The 19,397-nt window shown below is 39.8% G+C and overlaps 1 protein-coding gene and 1 long non-coding RNA gene across 5 annotated transcripts in view; one reads left to right on the top strand and one right to left on the bottom strand.

Annotated features, from left to right (window-relative positions):
- KCTD9 (potassium channel tetramerization domain containing 9) overlaps window positions 1–15,448 on the top strand; it is a 77,707-nt gene extending 62,259 nt beyond the window's left edge. For all 4 annotated transcript variants that reach the window (XM_081237199.1, XM_081237202.1, XM_081237201.1 and 1 more), the window contains 3 exons: window positions 10,740–10,845; window positions 11,589–11,722; window positions 13,543–15,448. In XM_081237199.1, coding sequence (XP_081093325.1) covers window positions 10,740–10,845; window positions 11,589–11,722; window positions 13,543–13,659 — 357 coding nt within the window. In that variant the 3' untranslated portion in view covers window positions 13,660–15,448. The remainder of the gene's footprint in view (window positions 1–10,739; window positions 10,846–11,588; window positions 11,723–13,542) is intronic.
- Window positions 15,449–15,504: 56 nt separating this feature from the next.
- LOC308618770 lies at window positions 15,505–18,912 on the bottom strand. The gene is made up of 4 exons (XR_014016081.1): window positions 18,604–18,912; window positions 17,280–17,464; window positions 17,111–17,171; window positions 15,505–15,543 (listed from the first exon to the last, which is right to left on the bottom strand). It is a non-coding gene; the product is annotated as an uncharacterized lncRNA (long non-coding RNA).
- Window positions 18,913–19,397: the final 485 nt, after the last annotated feature.

Raw genomic sequence — 19,397 nt, 5'->3', positions numbered from 1 at the left:
CTCACTGCTTTGTTCTTCTACCTCATTTATTCTGCTACTGATTGCTTCTAGTGTATTTTTCATTTGTTATTGTATTCTTCAGCTGTGTTTGTTATTCTTTATATTTTCTAACTCTTTGCTAAAAACCTTCTTGCAACTTCTCGCTCTGTGCATCCATTTTTTCCCCGAGTTCTTGGATCATCTGTACGATCGTTACTCTGAACTCTTTCTCAGGTAGATTGCCTATCTCCACTGCACTTATTCGTCCGGCTTCTGGGGTTTTATCTTGTTCCTTCTTCCGGAACTTATTCTTTTGCCATCTCATTTTGTTTAAGTTACTGTTTTATTTTTATGTATGTAGTGGCTTATGTTTCTTGACCTTGGAGAAGTGGCCCTCAGTAGGGGTTTTCCTGTGTGTCCCAGCAGTACACTCCTCTCTCATCACCCAAGGGCCAGCCTGGTCCTAGGGTACTTTCTGACCTATGTTTGTGGACTCAGTGCTGCAGGATCATAGTTTTCTTGCTTCTGGTGTCTGCCCCCTGCTGTGTGAGGCTTGTCCAGATGCTTGTGCAGGCTACCTAGCGGAAAGGGCTGGTGCCTGCCCACTGGTGGGTGGAGCTGGGTCTTGGCCCTCTGGTGGGCAGGGCTGTGTCCGGGGGCATGTCTAGAGGTGTCTGTAGGCTCAGGAAGTCTTTAGGCAGCCTGTCTGCTGATAGGTGGTGCTGTGTTTCCACGCTGTTAGTTGGTTGGCCTGAGGCATCCCAGCACCAGAGCCTACAGGCTGTTGGTTGGGGCCACGTCTTGGTGCCAGGGACCCAAAATGTCTGCCTCCAGCCAGAGTTCACGTAGATCCCTGCTATGTCCACCACCAGCTTTTATGATCCCAGAGAGAGCCACAGCTGTCGCCCCCCACACCACCTCCCCAGGAGACTCTCCAAGACCAGCAGCTAGGTCTGGCCCAGGCTCCTATGGAATCATTGCTTTTGCCCTGGGTCCCAGTGCATGCAAGATCTTGTGTGTGCTCTTCAAGCGTGGAGCCTCTGTTTCCCCCAGTCCCGTGGAGCTCCTCCAGTCAGGCCCTGCTAGCCTTCAAAGCCAAATGCTCAGGGGGCTCCTCCTCCTGATGCCAGACCTTTAAGCTGGGGAGCCTGCATGGAGCCTAGAGCTGTCACTCCTGTGGGAGACCTTCTGTGATATACCTATTCTCCGGTTTGTGCGTCACCCACCTAGTTGGTATGGGATTTGATTATATTGTGAGTGCACCACTCCTACCATCTCATAGTTTCTTCCTTATGTCTTTGGATTTAGAGTATCTTTTTTTTTGGTAGGTTTCAGTCTTTTTTATCACTGGTTGTTCAGCAGTTAGTTGTGATTTTGGTGTGCTCATGAGAGGAGGTGAGCTCAAGGTCCTTTTACTGGTCTCTCAGTGGCCTATGTAATTTTATCTGATACATACTGAAGTGCTATCGAATTGCAAATTTAATTATTGATAAAAAATGGCTCATGTTGAGGAGTTGTTGCCCAGAGTGTGTGGGCCATGAAAGTCAAAACTAATCGCTAATTGTCTTTGGCACTTGAAGATGACTGCTGATGAATGGCCTTATATATTGCAGTGTCTACAAAATATGATGTGTTCTAAGCACAAGATGCACCTAATGGTTCCGCCCCTCTTGTTGAACTTCTCTCCTAATGGATCCCTCCCTCATGGGCTGTGAAACCTTTCCATAGGAACCCTCCAATTCTGCTGTCGACCAAGATGACCTCAGCTGTTATCACAGTTACATGGTCCACGTCTGAGCTGCACCCTCTGTTCTTTCAGCATCCTGAAGAGTGTTTCTTCCATGTGCTCCAACTGCCATTATTGACTTTAGTCTGCTGTGTAAAAGCTGGTATAATAATCCAGCTGTTACGAATCCATTGCACATTCCCAGTGCAAGACTTATAGTATGGTAAGAGCTGGAAGGGACCTTGATAGTCGAGTGTGACCCCATGTTACAGACTAAGAAACTGAAACCTGGAGACTTGCCCAAGCCCCAAAGCCTAGTTTGTCAACACTGTTAGAACTAGACTCTAAGCCGTGTATTTTCTTTTCCTTATGTCTTTTTAAAATGACTTTTTCCTTTGGAAAATGTTAAACGTAAACAAAAATGAGCTAGTAGAATGAATCCCCCTTATATCTCCGTTCCTCTGCTTCAACAATATCAGTGTTTAAACAATTGTGTATTGTCTGTACCTCTCCAAAGATTATTTTACAGCAACTCATAATTTCACTTGTATTTATCTTTTTTTTACATCTTTATTGGAGTATAATTGCTTTACAATGGGTGTTAGTTTCTGCTTTATAACAAAGTAAATTAGTTATACATATACATATGTTCCCATATCTCTTCCCTCTTGCATCTCCCTCCCTCCCACCCTCCCTATCCCACCGCTCTAGGTGGTCACAAAGCCACGGAGCTGATCTCCCTGTGCTATGTCGCTGCTCCCCACTAGCTATCTATTTTACGTTTGGTAGTGTATATATGTCCATGCCACTCTCTCGCTTTGTCACAGCTTACCCTTCCCCCTCCCCATATCCTCAAGTCTATTCTCTAGTAGGTCTGTGTCTTTATTCCTGTCTTACCCCTAGGTTCTTCATTACATTTTTTTTCTTAAATTCCATATATATGTGTTAGCATATGGTATTTGTCTTTCTCTTTCTGACTTACTTCACTCTGTATGGCAGACTCTAAGTCCACCCACCCCACCACAAATAACTCAATTTCGGTGCTTTTTATGGCTGAGTAATATACCATTGCATATATGTGCCACTTCTTCTTTATCCATTCATCTGTTGATGGACACTTAGGTTGCTTCCATTACCTGGCTATTGTAAACAGAGCTGCAGTGAACATTGTGGTACATGACTCTTTTTGAATTATGGTTTTCTCAGGGTATATGCCCAGTAGTGGGATTGCTGGGTCGTATGGTAGTTCTATTTTTAGTTTTTTAAGGAACCTCCATACTGTTCTCCATAGTGGCTGTATCAATTCACATTCCCACCAGCAGTGCAAGAGGGTTCCCTTTTTTCCACACCCTCTCCAGCATTTATTGTTTCTAGATTTTTTGATGATGGCCATTCTGACTGGTGTGAGATGATATCTCATTGTAGTTTTGATTTGCATTTCTCTAATGATTAATGATGTTGAGCATTCCTTCATGTGTTTGTTGGCAGTCTGTATATCTTCTTTGGAGAACTGTCTATTTAGGTCTTCTGCCCATTTTTGGATTGGGTTGTTTGTTTTTTTGTTATTGAGCTGCATGAGCTGCTTATAAATTTTGGAGATTAATCCTTTGTCAGTTGCTTCATTTGCAAATATTTTCTCCCATTCTGAGGGTTGTCTTTTGGTCTTGTTTATGGTTTCCTTTGCTGTGCAAAAGCTTTGAAGTTTCATTAGGTCCCATTTATTTCTTTTTGTTTTTATTTCCATTTCTCTAGGAGGTGTGTCAAAAAGGATGCTGCTGTGATTTATGTCACAGAGTGTTCTGCCTATGTTTTCCTCTAAGAGTTTGATAGTTTCTGGCCTTACATTTAGGTCTTTAATCCATTTTGAGCTTATTTTTGTGTATGCTGTTAGGGAGTGATCTAATCTCATACTTTTACATGTACCTGTCCAGTTTTCCCAGCAGCACTTATTGAAGAGGCTGTCCTTTCTCCACTGTACATTCTTGCCTCCTTTATCAAAGATAAGGTGAGCATATGTGCGTGGGTTTATCTCTGGGCTTTCTATCCTGTTCCATTGATCTTTCTGTTTTTGTGCCAGTACCATACTGTCTTGATTACTGTAGCTTTGTAGTATAGTCTGAAGTCAGGGAGCCTGATTCCTCCAGCTCCGTTTTTCGTTCTCAAGATTGCTTTGGCTATCCGGGGTGTTTTGTGTTTCCATACAAATTGTGAAATTTTTTGTTCTAGTTCTGTGAAAAATGCCAGTGATAGTTTGATAGGGATTGCATTGAATCTGTAGATTGCTTGGGTAGTAGAGTCATTTTCACAATGTTGCTTCTTCCAATCCAAGAACATGGTATATCTCTCCATCTATTTGTATCATCTTTAATTTCTTTCATCAGTGTCTTATAATTTTCTGCATACAGGTCTTTTGTCTCCTTAGGTAGGTTTATTCCTAGATATTTTATTCTTTTTGTTGCAATGGTAAATGGGAGTGTTTTCTTGATTTCACCTTCAGCTTTTTCATCATTAATGTATAAGAATGCCAGAGATTTCTGTGCATTAATTTTGTATCCTGCTACTTTACCAAATTCATTGATTAGCTCTAGAAGTTTTCTGGTAGCATCTTTAGGATTCTCTATTTACAGTATCATGTCGTCTGCGAACAGTGACAGCTTTACTTCTTTTCCGATTTGGATTCCTTTTATTTCCTTTTCTTCTCTGATTGCTGTAGCTAAAACTTCCAAAACTATGTTGAATAAGAGTGGTGAGGGCTTCCCTGGTGGCGCGGTGGTTGAGAGTCCGCCTGCCAATGCAGGGAGATGGGTTCCTGCCCCGGTCCGGGAGGATCCCATGTGCCATGGAGCGGCTGGGCCCGTGCGCCGTGGACGCTGAGCCTGCGTGTCCGGAGCCTGTGCTCCGCAACGGGAGAGGCCACGGCATTGAGAGGCCCATGTACCACCAAAAAAAAAAAAAAAAAAGAGTGGTGAGAGTGGGCAACCTTGTCTTGTTCCTGATCTTAGTGGAAATGCTTTCAGTTTTTCACCATTGAGGACGATGTTGGCTGTGGGTTTGTCATATATGACCTTTATTATGTTGAGGAAAGTTCCCTCTATGCCTACTTTCTGCAGGGTTTTTATCATAAGTGGGTGTTGAATTTTGTCGAAAGCTTTCTCTGCATCTATTGAGATGACCATATGGTTTTCCTCCTTCAATTTGTTAATATGGTGTATCACATTGATTGATTTGCGTATATTGAAAAACCCTTGCATTCCTGGAATAAACCCCACTTGGTCATGGTGTATGATCCTTTTAACGTGCTGTTGGCTTCTGTTTGCTGGTATTTTGTTGAGGATTTTTGCATCTATGTTCATCAGTGATATTGGCCTGTAGTTTTCTTTCTTTGTGACATCCCTGTCTGGTTTGGTATCAAGGTGATGGTGGCCTCGTAGAATGAGTTTGGGAGTGTTCCTCCCTCTGCTATATTTTGGAAGAGTTTGAGAAGGATAGGTGTTAGCTCTTCTCTAAATGCTTGATAGAATTCGCCTGTGAAGCCATCTGGTCCTGGGCTTTTGTTTGTTGGAAGATTTTTTCAGTTTCAATTTCAGTGCTTGTGATTGGTCTGTTTATATTTTCTATTTCTTCCTGATTCAGTTTTGGCAGGTTGTGCATTTCTAAGAATTTGTCCATTTCTTCCAGGTTGTCCATTTTATTGGCATAGAGTTGCTTGTAGTAATCTCTCATGATCTTTCGTATTTCTGCAGTGTCAGTTGTTACTTCTCCTTTTTCATTTCTAATTCTATTGATTTGAGTCTTCTCCCTTTTTTTCTTGATGAATCTGGCTAATGGTTTATCAATTTTGTTTATCTTCTCAAAGAACCACCTTTTACTTTTATTGATCTTTGCTATCGTTTCCTTCATTTCTTTTTCATTTATTTCTGATCTGGTTTTTATGATTTCTTTCCTTCTGCTAACTTTGGGGGGGTTTTGTTCTTCTTTCTCTAATTGCTTTATGTGCAAGGTTAGGTTGTTTATTAGAGATGTTTCCTGTTTCTTAAGGTAGGATTTTATTGCTATAAACTTCCCTCTTAGAACTGCTTTTGCTGCATCCCATAGGTTTTGGGTCATCGTGTCTCCATTGTCATTTGTTTCTAGGTAATTTTTATTTCCTCTTCGATTTCTTCATTGATCACTTCGTTGTTAAGTAGTGTATTGTTTAGCCTCCATGTGTTTGTATTTTTTATAGATCTTTTCCTGTAATTGATATCTAGTCTCATAGCATTGTGGTCGGAAAAGATTCTTGATACAATTTCAATTTTCTTAAATTTACCATGGCTTGATTTGTGACCCAAGATATCTGTCCTGGAGAATGTTCCATGAGCACTTGAGAAAAATGTGTATTCTGTTGTTTTTGGATGGAATGTCCTATAAATATCAATTAAGTCCATCTTGTTTAATGTATCATTTAAAGCTTGTGTTTCCTTATTTATTTTCATTTTAGATGATCTGTCCATTGGTGAAAGTGGGGTGTTAAAGTCCCCTACTATGAATGTGTTGCTGTCGATTTCCCCTTTTATGGCTGTTAGTATTTGCCTTATGTATTGAGGTGCTCCTATGTTGGGTGCATAAATATTTACATTTATATCTTCTTCAAATTATATCTTCTTCCTGGATCGATCCCTTGATCATTATGTAGTGTCCTTTTTCTCTTCTACTAGTCTTTATTTTAAAGTCTATTTTGTCTGATATGAGAATTGCTACTCCAGCTTTCTTTTGGTTTCCATTTGCGTGGAATATCTTTTTCCATCCCCTTACTTTCAGTCTGTATTTGTCTCTAGGTCTGAAGTGGGTCTCTTGTAGACAGCATATATATGGGTCTTGTTTTTGTATCCATTCAGCCAATCTGTGTCTTTTGGTGGGAGCATTTAGTCCATTTACATTTCAGGTAATTAGTGATATGTATGCTCCTATTCCCATTTTCTGAATTGTTTTGGGTTTATTATTATAGGTCTTTTCCTTCTCTTGTGTTTCTTGCCTAGAAGTTCCTTTAGCATTTGTTGTAAAGCTGGTTTGGTGGTGCTGAACTCTCTCAGCTTTTGCTTGTCTGTAAAGGTTTTAATTTCTCCATCAAATCTGAATGAGGTCCTTGCTGGGTACAGCAATCTTGGTTGCAGGTTTTTGTCCTTCATCACTTTAAATATGTCCTGCCAGTCCCTTCTGGCTTGCAGAGTTTCTGCTGAAAGATCAGCTGTTAACCTTATGGTGATTCCCTTGTGTGTTATTTGTTGTTTTTCCCTTGCTGCTTTTAATATGTTTTCTTTGTATTTAATTTTTGACAATATGTTTGATTAATATGTGTCTTGGCGTATTTCTCCTTGGATTTATCCTGTATGGGACTCTGTGCTTCCTGGACTTGATTAACTATTTCCTTTCCCATATTACGGAAGTTTTCAACTATAATCTCTTCAAATGTTTTCTCAGTCCCTTTCTTTTTCTCTTCTTCTGGAACCCCTATAATTCGAATGTTGGTGCGTTTAATATTGTCCCAGAGGTCTCTGAGACTGTCCTCAGTTCTTTTCATTCTTTTTTCTTTATTCTGCTCTGCAGTAGTTACTTCCATTATTTTATCTTCCAGGTCACTTATCCGTTCTTCTGCCTCAGTTATTCTGCTATTGATCCCATCTAGAGTATTTTTAATTTCATTTCTTGTGTTGTTCATGTTTGCTTGTTTCGTCTTTAGTTCTTCTAGGTCCTTGTTAAATGTTTCTTGCATTTTGTCTCTTCTATTTCCAGGATTTTGGATCATCTTTACTATCATTATTCTGAATTCTTTTTCAGGTAGACTGCCTATTTCCTCTTCATTTGTTAGGTCTGGTGGGTTTTTATCTCGCTCCTTCACCTGCTGTGTGTTTTTCTGTCTTCTCCTTTTGCTTATCTTCCTGTGTTTGGGGTCTCCTTTTTGCAGGCTGCAGGTTCGTAGTTCCTGTTGTTTTTGGTATCTGTCCCCAGTGGCTAAAGTTGGTTCAGTGGGTTGTGTAGGCTTCCTGGTGGAGGGGACTAGTGCCTGTGTTCTGGTGGATGAGGCTGGATCTTGTCTTTCTGGTGGGCAGGTCCACGTCTGGTGGTGTGTTTTGGGTTGTCTTTGGACTTATTATGGTTTTCGGCAGTGTCTCTGCTAATGGTTGTGTTCCTGTCTTGCTAGTTGTTTGGCATAGGGTGTCCAGCACTGTAGCTTGCTGGTTGTTGAGTGAAGCTGGGTTCTGGTGTTGAGCTGGAGATCTATCGGAGATTTTTGCTATTTGATATTACGTGGAGCTGGGGAGTCTCTTGTGGACCAGTGTCCTGAAGTTGGGTCTCCCACCTCAGAGGCACAGCACTGACTCCTGGCTGCAGCACCAAAAGCCTTTCCTCCACACGCTCGGACAAAAGGGAGAAAAAGTAGAAAGAAAGAATTAGGAGAAGAAAGAAAGGAAGGAAGAAGAAAAGGGAGGGAGGGAGGGAGGAGGAAAGGAAGGAAAATAAGAAAGAAAGAAGATAAAGTAAAATAAAGTAAGATAAAATAGTTATTAAAATAAAAGATAATCATTAAGAAAAAAAAACGGATGGATAGAACCCTAGGACAAATGGTGAAAGCAAAGCTATACAGACGAAATCTCACACAGAAGCATACACATACACACTCACAAAAAGAGGAAAAGGGTAAAAAAATCATAGATCTTGCTCTCAAAGTCCACTTCCTCAATTTGGGATGATTCGTTGTCTATTCATGTATTCCACAGATGCAGGGTACATCAAGTTGATTGTGAAGCTTTAATCCGCCGCTTCTGAGGCTGCTGGGAGAGATTTCCCCTTCTCTTCCCTGTTCTCACAGCTCCTGGGGCTCAGCTTTGGATTTGGCCCTGCCTCTGCGTGTATGTCGCCGGAGGGCATCTGTTGTTCACTCAGACAGGACGGGGTTAACGAGCCGCTGATTCCGGGACTCTGGCTCACTCAGGCTGGGGGGAGGGAGGGGTACGGAGGCGGGGCGAGCCCGCGGCGTCAGAGTCCGATGTGACGTTGCAGCAGCCTGAGGCACGCCGTGCGTCCTCCCTGGGAAGTTGTCCGTGGATCCCAGGACCCTGGCAGTGGCGGGCTGCACAGACTCCCAGGAAGGGGGGTGTGGATAGTGACCTGAGCTCGCACACAGGCTTCTTGGTGGCGGCAGCAGCAGCCTTAGTGTCTTATACCCGACTCTGGGGTCTGTGCTTTTAGCTGCAGCTCGCACGCGTCTCTGGAGCTCCTTTAAGCAGCGCTCTTAATCCCCTCTCCTTGCGCAGTCAGGTGGCTATGGGTAAGAGGCCTCAGTTACTTGCCACATGGATCTCTCCTTAGGGCTGCTTGAGTGTCCTCATGACACGGCAGCTGGCTTACCCCAGGATGAGTGATCTGGCCCGCTGTCCCCACGACTGTTGTAGCTTCGGCCACCAGGGCCCCTACAGAGCCGGATCCTCAGTGAGGCCGACCTCCCCCTGGGCTCCGGGGCAGTTCTATCTATTTATCTCATAAAGATAAGGGTCGTTTTAAAAAGTCTTAATATCATTATCGTACTTTAAAGAAACAGTAATAACCTAACTGCTTTCATCAAAACCCAATGCCCCTTGATATAGTAAATAGCCCAATTCTTACAGCTGCAGTGCTGGTTTACTTAGTAACTGAATTCTGAGGTCTCAGTGTTGGTGACCTGCTTTACCATTAGATAAATAATGGGTAAAATGCTTTCTATGGTTGAAGACAGAAAACTTAACTTGAATTTCTTATATATTTGTTTCTTTTTGAGATTCCATAGCATAGCCTTGAGTATAGAGCAGTACTTATATAATTACCTTGGAAACTTCTCATAATATTTACAGTCTGTTTTACCTGGGAGTATAACATAGGGAACCAGAGACATGTATTTTCAAGTTATCGGCTTCCTGTCCTGTTATATTTTCAAGTACATAAAATCCAGTCATCTATGAGGTAATGTTGGTCCTTCCAGGTCCTCATTGTCCTACCTGTCAGTGTGAGCTTCTGTACTACCTGGTATTAAAGCACAGGCATAGATGGAAATGCACGTGTGTTCATCAGTTATCTGTGATTTGAAATGGTCTATAGCTTATCTCCCTTTCACTAGAATTGACTGTAGGGTGAATGAAATTACACTTAATGAAACAAGGATTTTTCTTGTTAGGTATAGCTGTCACATAACTTGATCAGCCTTTGGATTTTAGATTTCTTCACTGATCTAATTCCTAATAACTACAGTTATCATTTATGTAGTGCCTTACAGATTTTAAAACACCTTTATAGATAGCTTCCTGCCTTATCTAGTAGTTGTTCAGATCTGATGTTGAATCCTCCAAGACAAACTAGCATAATTTGCAATTCTAACATATATTTTCTGGCTTTTTCCTCTTTACATCTTGGACTGTGGCTTGGGTACTCAGGACTGACAATGTGATAGAGCAACAACATTGCTGGTTGGTACAGAAAGACCCTACAAACAACTTGGTGGTGTTTGTAGCTAGACGATGCCTTTCATTACTGGCCTTAGCAGTCTGGCCTTTGAAAAGAAGGTAGTGGTAGCATTATTGAGCATCAAGAATTTCATTGATTGATTCCTACAATAATAAGGAAGGAGAAAATCCATACCCCTAACAAATTTCTTCACACAGACATTTCAACTGTCACATTGTCATGTCCTGGGCTGTTTATAAAAACAGAAATAGGGATGTCAGGGTCCAGACTCCTCAGCTTCTTTATCTAAACTCTTAAGTTTCATGTAAAGCAGGAATGCTATTGTTTATTTGCCTTTTGTTTCTTTTAAAACAACTATTTTTTAAAAGCATTTCTCAGTTTTTATTGGGTTCAATTGGAAAAGTCTTTATTGTAAACAGAAACTAATTGATTGTGAGTGTATCAAACTGAGCTTTTTGTTTTCCCTCCTTTTTTTTGTTTTACTGTTTGAGCCCATTTTTTCTATTCCAAACAAAATTCTGAACCTTAATACATGGACTTTTCTCTTTTCCTTTGCCAGTGTGCAAATCTCCAGGGAGTCAAGATGCTCTGTTCTAATGCAGAAGGAGCATCCCTGAAACTGTGCAATTTTGAAGATCCTTCTGGTCTTAAAGCCAATTTAGAAGGTGAGATTCTATCTATAATTACCTTCTCTAAGGTAAAAACACACTGTTAAGTAAAAAGCCCTGCAAAGTAATTGTTACTGGTAAAACATGATAACCATAGGGATGTAGATTTCTTCTTATACTTAGAGAATTTGCAAAGGGATAAGCCATTGCTTGGTCTCAGTCGTGGTACCAACATGCTGAACTCGGGAAATGTGGCCTCCAGTGTTTAAGGAGGCTTCTGTTGGAGAATTAAGTATCAACATCTTAAACTTTCAAACAGAACAGCATAGCCTTACACGGACCAAAATTAAGAAATTCAGTTCGCATATAGGCAGGCAGCTTTTTGTCATTTTTGGATCTAATGTTTTGTTTATGAATTCCTTATTGCTTTGTTGTGTCCATGAACTGGTCAATTCATTTATTTGTATATTTAGAAGACACACTACTTATCTTCATTGCCATGAACTTTCCAGGGCATATTTAGAAGTGCTAATTATCATAAGACCGAATTTAATTCCTCCATCAAAAATACAGACTAAAACATGAATTCTTAATTCATAGTGTAAGCAAGCAAACAAATTGTTAACAAAGAACTCTTTATATATGTATGCTGGTTGAGAGGCAGATTTATAATTCACAGTCATTTCCAAAGGATCCAGAGGTCATCATTCACCTCTCTTATAAGTCACCTTGCATCTTTTGAAGATAGATGACTATAAATATTTTCAAGTTCAACTATGCCTAAAATGTATTCCCTTTAGGTGCTAATCTGAAAGGTGTGGATATGGAAGGAAGTCAAATGACAGGAATTAACCTGAGAGTTGCTACCTTAAAAAATGCAAAGTTGAAGAACTGTAACCTCAGAGGAGCGACTCTGGCTGGAACTGATTTGGAGGTGAGTCAGCAAGTTGAAAGAGTTTTTATTCATCTAGAATTACTGAGTAGCTCCTGCAAAATGTATCAAGATCATAAACAAAGTAGTTGGCTGGTCAGAACTGCCAGGTAACATGCCAGCCCAGCTGAAGGGGATGCTTTCCTTTCAGTTGCTCGTTTAAACAAATTTGAATTCCAGAGCAGGATCCGGTTACCTAAGTTACAGATGCCAGGTTCAGATTTGAAGACTCATCCGGCATTCAGTCTGAGCTGATTTCATTTCTCCTCTTTTCCTTGGGTCTCCCTCAAGTAGATACGTTTGATAGATGCTTTTTTAATCCAGTTGATTGTGGTTTCCTTAAATTTTAATTCCAAACAGAATTAAATGGGGCCGGATTCTTTCTTGAACTACTTGAGAAATTGAAATGACATCTGTGTTTGGAAATCAGGTTCGGGGAGAGCCTGTTCTAAATCGGCGTCATATTCTTTCTTGAATCTCCACCTGAGATTTCCATTCTGCCCAGTCACCTTTTTCATCAGCATTGTCTTGTATGCATCATCTTGATTGGCAGATTTAGCGTGCAGACTCCACAGCTGTTACTAGGTCTGTTATCATCGCTCTCTGGTAGCTCTTTCTGCGACAGTGGGCATGTTCTGTGTCTGCTGTTCAGTCCAGCAACCACCAGCCACATATGGCTACTGAGCTTTTAACATGTGGCCAGTGCCACTGAGAGATGGATTTTTTTAATTGTATTTCATTTTAATTCATTTAAATAGAAGCTGCCATATGTGGCTGGGACTATCGTATTGAACGGTACAGCCCTATACAAGAAAAGCTGGCATAGATTGGATTGTAGAGAGTAGCACGTCAACGTTTAGCTTGCTGTTGATGTTTTTTAAACGTTTTCGCCTTGTTCTCTTGATAGGTCTTAGCAGCGTAGTAGCAGGCCCCATTAACCTTAAAGGCAAAGAGAACCAGCCTAAGACTGAAGGTATAAACCTGTTATAAGCACCATTATTTCGTTTTTTATTATGTGTTACCGTCACCTATGATGATGATTGTGTTTCCTTGGTTTCAGTTAGCATGTAGTCAATGCGGTTAAACAGCAAAAAGCTTCTCTTTATCCAGCTGATTGCAAAGACTAATCAGGTTGACTGTTGGGGCAGCTGCTGACAGGTTATGTGCAGTCACCCTTCTCTCTAACCATTGTCCCCACCATCCCCAGGGATGTAGGACTTATCCAAAATCCCTGTCTCATCTGTCACTCCCTGATCTCAAGGGAAATTTGAAAGCAGCTCCCACTTATGGTGGTGGTTACACTGCTGTATACATTTGTTAAAACTCATTGAACTGTACACATAATTTGGGGGTTAAAAAGAGGTAATTCCTTGCTCTAAGAGTGTTAGGTTTGAAGGAGAATCAATTATGCGATTTAATGAAGTGAAATCCCTTTCTCTCATATTTTTTTTTTAACACAGTCTCCCCCACCCCCTCGCCCCCATGCCTTGCATTATTATTGGTCATGGATTGTTTAGATACTTTTTACTACATTGGAGTCCATTCTGGATTTTAAATGCCTAAAACACAGAAGGGACATGCTTCATCATTAACTTTTGTTTATACATATTGACAGTGGTCAGCCTGAGCATCAACTAGAGAGAATAAATACAGAGAGAAGAAAATATGACTTTCTCCTAAAATTTCTGGAAGTTTTCCAGAAATAACTGAGTTTTATTATATAGGAACCTTTTCCTAATATGCCCCAGGAATCACTTTGAGAGGGAACAGATAAGGCCTTAAATCTGTCTACTACTTCCAAGAATATTGTTTTTGTCCTACAGAACTGCGACCTGTCTGGGTGTGACCTTCAAGAAGCCAACCTGAGGGGTTCCAACGTGAAGGGCGCCATCTTTGAAGAGATGCTGACGCCACTACATATGTCGCAAAGCGTCAGATGAGAATCCTGGGGTTGGAGGAAGATGCCGAAGATGAGAAACGCTCTCCTTACCACTTTTCTTTCTCCACCCACTCGGCTGTCTGGAAGAAATAACACTGGAAGGGAATTTAAACAAAAAAACATGTAGAGGATTATGCTTGTTCTCAGAGGTGCATAAGGGAAAAAAGTGACTTTTTTTCCACATTCTGATTTTAACAGAGAAGCACTCTTTCAGTAGATGTAGGGAAGCTAGATTAGATTGCTGCCGTTTGAGTGGAGTTAGGGGGATTTGCCTGGCTTTGTGACCAGGAATAGTATCTATTATATTTGCTTTTAAATAGGCATGATGTGGAAATACCATCTTGGTTTGAAATGCATTTGAAGATTTTAAGTTATGAAAAGCACAACATATGCAATTATATTTATTGAATCTTTAGATGCAGTATGGATATTTAAATTGTTAAACTTTATGACAATTTTGAAAAGGTTGTTCAGGTTTATAAATATCAGTAGCTTTAGTGATGCCTCCCCTACTTTAAATACCTGTCACACCGTGCGAATATGGTGAGATCAGACTCCCCAAGGCTTTCAGGTTCATTTTTATAATTTTTTTTTCTTTAAGAACAAAACATTAGCTAAATTAAAGAAATCCTCTGTTACTGATTGAGACATTGTTGTACATCATTGTCAGCTTAAGTAACAGTGGAACTTTCCAAATGGAGGAAGGATTTACCTGCAGCTACAGCTTTTGAAGGAGCATTCCTTAGGATTTCATTCTTAGCAAGTTCCACTCAGCACCAGACCAGGCAATTTTATCTATTTACACTGCTAGCCTAGCTTCCTCCTGTAGAATCAAAACAAGCATAGGAAGATAGTTCTGAACCAAAAAACCAAGGTGCATAATTAACATTCATTTAATTCAAATGCTAAATAGTTTAAACAGGGCCAGCTCGGAAATACGTATTAAATCCCAGTCCACTGCAATCAGCTATAAAATATGAATGAATATGGTAAATTCATCTTTTAGAAGTCAACATAATATAATTGCAGCTCAAAACCCTACAACGGGGAATGAGGAATTTTAAACTGACAGTTTGACTATAGCGATCAAAAAACTTAAAGGCATTTGACTAGTCCAAGATGTAATACCAATAAGTCAGCACCTGTGGTTCTTATATTTCTGGTTTCTTTTGTTTTAATAAATTTTAGCCTGGCTTTTTTGAGTCATAATCTCTGCAGCAGCAGGGGCAGGGCCTGTACGTCCTTACCAGTAACCGGTGTCCTATGCCTACCCCAAGAGCAGGGATGTAAGCTGTGTCCAGATGGGTTCTGAATTCTACAGACTCATCGGTTTGAGGCAAGGAATCATTAAAAACCACTTTGTCTCCTTTGGGAGAATGACATGTCTTCAATATTTATGTAGCTTATTCTTCTATATATAAATATGCAAAGCTTTCCTTAACAGTAAAGGGTATATATGCATAGTGGGAGGAGATCAGACCTTTACAGGTGAAGGAAAGCAACTTCAGAAATGAATTATTTTCTTTGCTTTATTATTTTTACCAAGACAGAGAAGTATTGTATTGAGAGATATCTATTTTCTTAATCAATATGTGCCTAAATTATATTTAAATCATTTCACTCTGTACTATATTTTCAATAATTATAGAATGTGTTGTTCATCCACTTAAGAGTACATCTGTAGACATAACCTAAGACTGCAGAAGAATCTGAAAGATCCAAACACAGTATGCTTAGAAAATGCAGATTTTGGATCTAATGTATACTGCATTAATAAACAACATGAAATGTTGAAAAGGAGTTTCTTGTCTTGCTTTTGAAAATCAGAACTTTCCAAATTTACTTACATTTCTTCAATATGTGTTGAAGGGCCAGCTCCACGGGTCTGGATGGAAAAGGAAGAAAGTGCTGTTGAAGTTATTTCTTTAAGCATGGTTATTTTATGACCCTCCTCTTAAAATCCACCATTCTAGACACTTCATTGGATTTTCATTGGACACAAAGACATTTCATTAATGCTTAACGAAAGAAAAGACTGTCTTCCAATAATTCAATTTTTGTGTTACTCTTTAACTGATGAACATTATTACCAGCTAGCTTTTATTAGGATGGTTACGTATTGATACATTGCCCCTAAAATGTTCTTGCCTGACAACCAGAAGAAAGAAGTTTAAGGAGGAAGGGAAGTTTCAAAATAGTAAAACTTCCATTAACCCGAGCAATGAAACATGACTGTACACATAGGTTAAAAACACAATTGTTGGAGGAGGGGTGGGGAAGGGCTAGAAAAGGGTTTAAACCTAAATTAGCTAATTATCTACACTGAGAAAATTCAGAACTCATGTAACTGTTTAGAGCAATACATATTATGCTGTAATATAGTCTAGTCTTTTAACTATAATTTCAAAGCCATTTTAGTAGGAAATATTGTAAATTCATTTTCTTATGAAGTTTACCATCATAAATCAAGACTTGGGGTGTTTTCTCCAACTGTTCATTTCATGAATTGGAAGTAAATCTACCGCAAGTCAACCTTAAATCATCTTTAATATATGAAAATCCCTAGAATTTTTTTAAATCTCCAAGGAAGTATTATCATCTTTAAAATGTACAACTCTAAAAGCAGTTACATTACTTTTGGTATAAAGTAGCTTATGCAAGGATTAATTCTCCAAAACCCTTTCACAATCTTAGATTGTCAGCAGGAGTTCATGAGTCCTTCCTGCTGAGATTTTACATTAGGACAAAGAAGGTTTCCATCTGTCATTCAGCAAGATTACTAAGCCATTATTGTTACATTTTAATAATTTTGAGGTTTTTTTTTTTTTTAGTGCTAAAAATGGGGCTATTTTCCCTCTAAAGCCATACTTTAAAATTTAGGAAATTTCTAAATTTAGGGGGAAAAAAAGTACGATAACTATAAAATCCAAATATTTAAAACCCAGTTAACTAAATTCAGCTTCCTGGTAAATCGATCTATCCTTGGAACTGTGAAATGGATCAAAATTTGTCACCAAGCCTCCAAATTCCATTAATTGCATATTTGTTTGATATCCTATTTGGTGATGTAGAAAATAAATTTGGCCTTTGCCCTTGAGATCTTTGACAATGCTTAGGCAGGCTTCAAGGGCATGAAGCATATTGGATGAATTCACAGATCATGTGGCTGTGTTCATCTAAAAATTTCAAAGCATTTTTCAAAGATTTAATACCAACTAATAGAAATAAGCTACCAGAAATGCAGGGATGCTTAACCAGAGATAAGTGATTAACATGACAATAAGGGTCAGAAGTCTCAACTCTGCTTTCATTACTCCTAACCAAAGACCACATCTGCTTCAGCAACACTGTTAGAAGCGTATCTCTTTCAGCAAACATGAAATCAATTCGACAATTTAAACAAATACCGTTCAAACATAATGGACTCTTGTTGAAAACTAGCCTCTCATTACCTTTACAGTGAGATAAGATTACACTCCTCCGTGTCAGAATGGCGCTTAAATTATTCAGTGTCTAAATGAGATAAAATAATTTAAATGAGATAAAGTCAATCACTTATGTTCTATTTTTTAATACCCCCTCTATTTGCAATTATACTTTAAAGTTTATCCTTTTCCTTACCCTATCACGGATCTGATCACCTCCACAGAGGTGGCTGGGCGAAGCAGCCACCTGGTACTGCGCCACCTGGTGGAACAACGTTGCTCTTCATGCCAAGATCCTTGCAGATGTAATTATTTCACAGGACACTGGGCAACAACTGACTGGTTTAGCATCCTACTCGAGGAGAAATGCCAATCCCGGCTCTAAAAAGAACACATATTCAGTTACTTTTAAACATTTTTCTGCTCAGCAAATGTAACAGGGCTTCCATCCAACTGTACATGAAGGTTTAATTCTGTGTCAGATAAAACATATCTTTGGACAGCGTCTGTGCGATTGTGCTGGGAGATGTTTAACTAAGACCTTGAAAATAGTAGGGGAAGAGAGTTTAATGGTTTAAATCAAACTGCTGTAAAGCCACCCTACACTTTCTATGGAGTGGGATCTGACGGCGAAGACTTAAATTTTCTGTAATTTAAGAAAGAAGTATTAAAAATTAAAAGTCCACTTCCTTTGGAAAAAAACACCCACATATCTTTGCTGCAGAAGTAGAGGAAACATTAGGTCTAATCTGGCTAAAAGGCCCTTAGCTTTTATTCATTCATTCATACATTCATTCCAATCTATACTTATTGAATGCTGATTAAATGCTGGGGATTTTTCAATTATTTATTTATTTATTTGGCTGTGCCGGGTCTCAGCTGCGGCCTGTGGGATCTTCCTGGCCACGTGCGGTATCTAGTTCCCTCACCAGGGATCAAACCCAGCATGGAGTCTTAACCACTGGACCACAAGGGAAGTCCCTATATGCTCGGATTTATTTATTTATTTGTTTGTTTGTTTGTTCGGTACGCGGGCCTCTCACTGTTGTGGCCTCTCCCGTTGCGGAGCACAGGCTCCGGACGCGCAGGCTCAGCGGCCATGGCTCACGGGCCCAGCCGCTCCGCGGCATGTGGGATCTTCCCGGACCGGGACACGAACCCGTATCCCCTACATCAGCAGGCGGACTCTCAACCACTGCGCCACCAGGGAAACCCCTCTCTTTCTTTTTTAAATGCTTGTACTGTGTAAATAAAACGTCCGAGGGCTCACCGCTGGGGTGAAACATATCTCTGTAAAATTTGGATCATGATATCCACTTTGCAGGACTGTAATAATGAAGCAGGTTAGTCTCATTCACATGCCAGATTATTTCTCATCTTTGTACTCCCATGACCTTTAGCACAGGGATTTACATCTTTTAACTCAATAAGTATCTACTGAAATGAGTTGAACCATGGGCCTAAATCTGCTCTAGATGGTTTTGCATTTAGTGGATTCTAACTACAATGTTTCTCCTTACCTTTCTGATGCTGTACAAGGCTTTCAAGAAAGAAGTTAGGGTTAGGGTTGGATGGAATATTACTCAGCCATAACAAAGAATGAAATGCCATTTGCAGCAACATGGATGGACCTAGAGATGATCATACTAAGTGAAGTAAGCCAGACAGGGAAAGACAAACATCATATGATATTGCTTATATATGGAACCTAAAAAAAAAATGATACAAATGAACTTATTTACAAAACAGAAATAGAATCACAGACATAGAAAACAAATTTACAGTTACAAAAGGGAAAAGGGAGGGGAGGGATAAATTAGGAGTTTGAAATTAGCAGATACACACTACTATATATAAAATAGATAAACAACAAGGTCCTACTGAATAGAACAGGGAACTATACTCAATATCTTGTAATAGCCTATAAGGGAAAAGATCTGAAAAAGAAGTTACACATATATGTGTGTGTGTGTGTGTGTGTGTGTGTGTGTGAATCACTTTGCTGTACACCTGAAACTAACAGAACATTGTAACTCAACTGTACTTCAATTTCAAAAACTAAATAAATTAAATAAATAAAAAATAAGTCAAGGAGGAAACCTGGAGGGTAGCAGACTGGGGAATTTTCAAACTTACACCATCTACTTTAGAGATCCTATATGGGCTTGGAAGAGTACCAATAATCACTTACTGCCTATAAATCAGCTCCTTTTAACACACGAGGAATCTAAGAGCTGAGACCAGATCTCAGGCATCCTGACTCAACCTCTACAATTATTGCATGGCCTCCTCTGTGAAAGTTTTTATGTGTGCA

The sequence above is a fragment of the Mesoplodon bidens genome, assembly GCF_964165515.1.
Source record: "Mesoplodon bidens genome assembly, chromosome: 6".
In the NCBI taxonomy this organism is placed as follows: domain Eukaryota; kingdom Metazoa; phylum Chordata; class Mammalia; order Artiodactyla; family Ziphiidae; genus Mesoplodon; species Mesoplodon bidens.
This window is presented reverse-complemented; position numbering and strand designations above follow the sequence as displayed.